General features: G+C 37.9%; 1 protein-coding gene across 1 annotated transcript in view; it reads left to right on the top strand.

Annotated features, from left to right (window-relative positions):
• The first annotated feature begins 580 nt into the window (after positions 1-580).
• The window catches only part of LOC107751240 (collagen alpha-1(XXI) chain-like), a 48,383-nt gene continuing 42,346 nt past the window's right edge, over positions 581-6,617 (top strand). The window contains exons 1-7 of the mRNA XM_016566914.1: positions 581-633; positions 722-775; positions 1,085-1,138; positions 2,946-2,999; positions 4,075-4,128; positions 4,228-4,281; positions 5,156-5,209. Of these exons, the coding sequence (XP_016422400.1) occupies positions 628-633; positions 722-775; positions 1,085-1,138; positions 2,946-2,999; positions 4,075-4,128; positions 4,228-4,281; positions 5,156-5,209 (330 nt within the window). The 5' untranslated portion in view covers positions 581-627. The remainder of the gene's footprint in view (positions 634-721; positions 776-1,084; positions 1,139-2,945; positions 3,000-4,074; positions 4,129-4,227; positions 4,282-5,155; positions 5,210-6,617) is intronic.

The raw sequence follows: 6,617 nt of genomic DNA on the forward strand, positions 1-6,617 counted from the left end.
TGTATTACTTTAGTACAGTATATATATCCTGTTATATTCTATAAAGATGAAGAGAATGTTGGAAATAAAAGGTAATTTAAGAAAAATATGTATTGTACTATTTCCTTGAAAATAAAACTAAAAAGTGCTTGAAAGTCCTAGACTTTCATGAAGTGCCTGTATGAACTCTATTGTCTTCACATAGTTGTCTGAAACCATGCAATCATTATTCAGTGAAGCCATGCCTTAATATATTTGTAATCGCAAAGTTCATAAAAAGTCATTTTTGAGGCTTACTGTAGCCTCAATAAAATATACATTTAAACTTAAATTAAATTAAATTTCAATTAAAGATAATAAATGCACATTTTGGGCTGAGAAGGATGTTTTGAGTTCTGAAATTTGCAGTATATGTTCACACTATATCAAACTCTTTTATCTCAAATGAATAAGGCAAATTAGATTTTTCATTATATGATCCCTGTGGAATGTGGGAAAAATTATAATGTGACTTTTTGTGTTGTGTTCTTCCAGACTCACCTTGATATTCATTTGCATGACTGTGGGTCAGACTAATATAAGACTCTTTCTTTTTTGAAGGGTGTCCCAGGTTCTAGAGGAAGTCCCGGCTTTCAAAGCTTTCCCGGAATGCAGGTATGAATGCACAAGTCACAAATGGACATACCCTATAAAACCTCATAAGATACTTGATCATGCCACTTTTTTCCCTCTGTTTGAGCAGGGGCCACGTGGAGATGATGGGCATAAGGGGGAAAAGGGAAGTCCCGGGGAAGCAGTAAGAAATTATGATTTCATCCCTAAATGTTCTATTTTAATTATGGCAACATATTCAGTCACCATATATTCACATATGCTCTCGTAAGTTTTTGGATGCAGAGTCAGTTTTACTCAGATACCTCACACATATTCCAAGGTTTTTAATTTGCTGGAGTCAATACTTGTGACTGGTTTTGTTTAGATTTTGCTTAGTATATTTAAGTTCAGGTAGATATTATTTAGAATATTATTAGATTATATAGAACTTATTTCGCTGAATTTACTGAAATGATTTTTTTTCAGTGTGTGTGTGTGTGTTTGTCTTTAGGGTGACAGCGGTATCCCAGGGTTACCTGGGCCACCTGGCAAACCAGGAGAAAAGGTCAGTTTTATAAATGATTTTTTTTCAGTGTGTGTGTGTGTGTGTGTTTGTCTTTAGGGTGACAGCGGTATCCCAGGGTTACCTGGGCCACCTGGCAAACCAGGAGAAAAGGTCAGTTTTAAAAGTGTTAAAAGATGTTTAATAAATACTGTAAACTGAATAATTTATTTGGCCATTGCTGTTTTATCGTTGACAGTAAAATATCAGGTACAACTGACTATACGTAGGAACATCTTTATATATTTTTTTTCTGGAGCACTGTTCCAAGATGCATGTGCCATTTTTTAAAATTGTCATTAATCAGGCACATATGGGATTTTGCTTTAATTTGGTGGAAATTCTTGGGGGAACCCTGTGTAATGGATTTAAAATGTCTAAAATGAAGATGATGACAGTGCTACACTTTTAATTCCAATTCAAGGATTATCAAATTAGCCAAAATATGTAATAATCAAAAATGTATGAGGTGGAAATCTGTGGGTGCTTATTCCATGTGGACCTGGCCACAATCTTCAGAGATCGTAGTCCACTTTCATGTCTTACATGTTAATATCATGTTAACATGGGTCTTACATGCAACTTTTGGATTTCATATAATAGTCCATTATTATTAGCTAAATTAACAATTGATTAGAATTAATAATAGCTTATTAGTAAAGCATATACTTTTTTATAGTACCCACGGTCAAGAATAGCATTTTTTTTTTTACCACTTGCACATGAAAATGCATAATTTTTCTGTCACAAAATGTGAACTTATTCTAAATAAGAATGATTAATTGATCCTTAACTTTTCATAGCGTGATGGATGAGTTTGCATGTTTGCAAAAACTACCAGGTTGCTAAGGATATCAATGCCTGCAATGCTCCTGGATCATTCTTCATTGCTTAAGCCTAGAAACACACTATTGTTTAAAGGTTTTTCATCATTACGCAGGCTACGTGTAAGCCAATATCATCAGTTCACGGCAAGTATAACAAAAGTAGGCAAATCTTTTTGATGACAGAAGCTTTTCAAATCGTGATATGTAAATTAAGCACTATAATTTTATGTGTAACAGTTGCTATTTTTAAAGGGAAACTGTAAAATACTTATATGTGCGATTAAATATAATGTTCACACTTCTCTGAATTAAACCGCCATCATACACACCATCATACAAAAAAACGCCCTCGAAAGACACCTCAGCCAACCCGATGACGATAAACCTGACCGTGCACACTAGAGCCATTCTGATTGGCTAAAACTGAAAGGGTTTCAGAGAGTTTGTTATTTCTCAGGTGGTTATTTTGGCAATGCATGGTTGTGAGTTGCTTTGTTTGTGCGATCATCACAGATGAACATAATGTTACTCCACTCGAACTCTGCAAGTGCTGTGTGAGAGTGAGTTTGAGTCGCTTAATTTGTATTTGGCAACGCAACGTGCGCCAAACATCTCCCCAAATGTGCAATGAGAATCGTTTATAAACCTGTTGTCAACAATAAGAAGAGTTAAGGTTTCCCTGCGGATTCCAAAAGAAGACTAAAAGTATTGTGTATTCTGTTAGTCAAAGTTAGTAGAGGGGAACTGACTTAAATCAAAACTCTAGCTAGCAGCACTTACTAGCATGCCACTTGCTTGATAGTGACATTCCTATTTTTATGTTTGATTTGAAAGTCTCCAAATACGAAGCCACTGCTTAACTTTGTATACCAGTTTGAATTGGAATAATTTAGTTCATTTTCATTATTTATATATTATAACATAAAATATAAAATATTTTCAGTGAAATTAATGTTTATCATTACTCTGTGTTTTCTCTCTAGGGGTCTGCTGGCAATCAAGGAATACAAGGACTACCAGGCAAAGATGGACAAATGGTATGGATACTTTCCTCTTAATTTTCTTAAAGGGATAGTTCACCCAAAAATGAAAATTCTGTCATTAATTACTCACCCTCACGTCGTTCCAAACCTGTAAGACTTCTGTTCATCTTCGGAACACAAATTAAGATATTTTTGATGCATTCCGGGAGCTCTCTGACCCTGCATAGACAGCAAAGATCTTTACACGATCAAGGCTCAAAAATGTTGCAAGGACATCGTTAAAATAATCCATGTGACATCAGTGGTTCAACCATAATTTCACGAATTTACGAGAATAATTTTTGTGTGCAAAGAGAACAGAAATAACGACTTTATTCAACAATTCGTCTCCTCCACGTCACCTTATAGCGCCATTTTGGAGAGTGTCACATACGTAAACAACGTATGCTGTTCTGTGTCAGCAGCACCTTACGCGGATATGGTGTTTACATTGTTTGCGCTTTGATCTGAACGTAAACAACCTGTCCGCGTACATACGTTGCATACGTTGTTTACATATGTGATACTCTTTAACCATAGCATAAATCTTCCCCTTTTTATTTCCAGCTCTCTCTGTTCTCAAAGACGGGTGTTTTGTTTGTTTGTTTGTTTTTATTTCTCTTGACATGAAAATTTAGTGCACTTCAAAATTTAGGCCTAGTCATTCAGGATAAAAGTAGCCACTGCTTCTCTTTGCCACCACCTGACCAATAATGCTAGTATTGTTCTAAGACTGTTCGTGTAAACAGTGATTTTGGATCTGCACCGTACCTCAGCTCTTCACTGGATGTGTTTTTATCCCACTTCATATCTACAATCCCCCTGAGATAATAGCTAATGAACAGCTGGATGGAGTTTTTTTTTTTGGTGCATGATCTTAGTTATTGAATAAGTTCCTGTGCTGAAAAGTACTGATATAATGTTGGAATGATACATGATGTACTTTGTACTTAGGGAGATGCTGGTATGGATAAATAAAACAATAACTTTCACAAATCAAATATGTTAATGACTTGAACAGCAATGCAACCTCGTTTGTTTGTTATTCCAATACTCTATATTGCATTAACAGACATACTGTCTATTTTAGGGAGAAAAAGGGAGTAGAGGCCTTGCTGGTCCACCTGGATATCCAGGAGAGCCTGTATGTTTACCACTCAATCATTTCTCCACTTCATTTTTGTGAGTGGTCAGTTATTATGCTTTAATGCCATTTTGTGTGTGTGTGTGTGTGTTTATCAAGGGAGCACCTGGCAGGGATGGGAAAGATGGAATTCCTGGAGGAATTGGTCTAAAGGTCTGTACTGATACAGTTCTTCTCACCGTAAAAGACTGAACATGTTTAATGGCTTCCTTGAACTGTGAACATGGACCATTGAGAATATTTGGCAAGCCCACTTTAAGGAGGCTACACAGGATTCCAAGATGCAGTATTATTTGACAGAATTGCATGAAAAAATATGCTAGTGCAGAATCTCCTTATGGAAAGCCATAAAAAGGTTTGCACCATCGTTTCCTCTTTCATGCTGATCTACGGTGTCTTTTTTCCAGGCTTACAGATGGCTTTTATTAAACCAAGCTGTTCCTCAACATCTTGGTGGTTGCCTATATGATAAATCCTGGTTTATTTGATTAGTATCAGATCTTTAAACATGCACTACTCCCTTAAAGTTCACTTTTATTTCTTCAAGCCAGAGAACAGCAATGAAGACCAACTCACCACTGAGTCATTCCATGTTTAATAATCATTATGTTGACAAATTTGCCATGCTCAAATACTTCTTGCTTACACATGCTCTTGCCTACATGTAGAGGATAAAAATAAAACGCATGACACTGTTTAAGATTTATTGCAGCTTAATCATACCGCTTGCTTTAAAAGACATCAAGAGTGTCTTGTATTGCTGTAGTCATAAGTCATGAGAAACCAAGAAACACATTGTTGCTGCCTTAATGTTATTGCCAGCAGATTCAGTGGCATGCCATCTTGTTTATTAAACAATAAAAAGATTAGGATTTGAAGTGAAATGTTCTCAGTATTGTATGCATGCAAAATGCGCTCATTGTTATTTGCATGGAAAAATCCAACAAGTTTCAAACACTCCCATCCCTGTTAAGATAAAGAGATGTGGTGCACTTTTATTCTGACTATATGATCTTTGTCTCTTCAGGGAGATCCAGGACTGCCTGGAATTCCTGGAGTGGATGGAAGAGAGGGACATCCTGTGAGTATATTTTAAAACTGATCTTTGCCAGGTGTTTTAGTGGGTGGACTGCATTGAAGAGCAAGCCGTTGAATAATACCAGACAGCATTTAAGCATGAGGAATACTCCCTTTTTGCTTCATCTAATACAACACTCCAGTTTGGCGCAATGAAGACATGATTTGAAGTCTTATTGATGGTTAAGTCTTTGCACCTGGACTGGGGAGAAGAAAATTTCAATGTAGTCTGAGAAAAACTGTAAGTGACTCAGCAATGCCGTTCAGCAGACTAGCGCTAAACTCATCTTTAGAGAAATTGGTCTAAGAGCCACAGATTTTTATAGCTCTACTGGGAGAACACTTCAAGTTTTAATGAAAGTCAGCTAACTAGAGCCATCTAGCTGGTTTTGGAATAAACAGCAAACAGGCCAAATCTATACAATGCATTGCATGCATTAAACATAACGCTATCCCTGTGCACCTTCATTGCATGCATGGTGTGTTTGAGATCGTTATTGTGATAGAAATTAGATGATTGTTCTCCAAGCAGATCTTCCATACTCACCTTGCAGTGCGAGATAAAACCAAAGTTCCCTTTCAGTCGGTCACTCCGAGTCACGTCGGTGACCGACGAATTGGAATTGGGATCTCGCTTAGAGAGACCAATCCACTTTGAGTGTAAACTAAACGAGCCAATACACATTGGCATGCGATGATTGCATCCAGCTGCCGCTGATCGCAGCTTGAGTATAATTAGGTAGCAGGTGCAAAGCATACTCAGCTTTTCGCTTTGGAGCCGAGTTTTTTGGAAAAATGCAGGATTTTGACATCAAGATTTCAAAAGCTTGAGGCTTGAAAGGGCTGAAAGATAGAGATCTAATGTAAATTAGAAAAATGTTGGGCATGACCGAAAGTTTATGTGGGGTGTAAATATACTCATCTAATTTGCATATTATGCATCCAGCTGCCGCTGATCACAGAGTGAGCATCGACAACATCGTTCTGCTCCTACCAAACTGCTTTGTGTGTGATGAGTCTAGCACGCTCTCAGGAGCTTTTTGTGTTGGTGGACGGCGCTTCAGCAGTGGTCGTTTCTGTGTCGAGTGGGTTGCGCACTTCAGGCTGCACTACCCCCTGTTGTGCTGCAAACGGCCGTTTCCCCTGTGCGTCTCAGCACGTAAAAGAGCATTTCCCTAAAAGAGCCCTTTTCTTCTAAAAGAGTACAATAAGTGGGTGCGTCTTTGTAAAGACGACGGATCGTCTTTTTAAAGATGCCGTTTCACCCGTGCGTTTCTGGATGCGGTCATTACCTGGCGCTGGGTGATGGTCATGATCGCTGCCTCACGTGTCTGGGCATGAAGCACGCTGAGGTGCCGTTCGCGGATGAGTCATGTTCCCATTGCGGGAAGATGACCATCTCGGAGCTGCGG

Source organism: Sinocyclocheilus rhinocerous, unplaced genomic scaffold (genome assembly GCF_001515625.1).
Source record: "Sinocyclocheilus rhinocerous isolate Xijiao unplaced genomic scaffold, SAMN03320098_v1.1 scaffold552, whole genome shotgun sequence".
NCBI lineage: Eukaryota > Metazoa > Chordata > Actinopteri > Cypriniformes > Cyprinidae > Sinocyclocheilus > Sinocyclocheilus rhinocerous.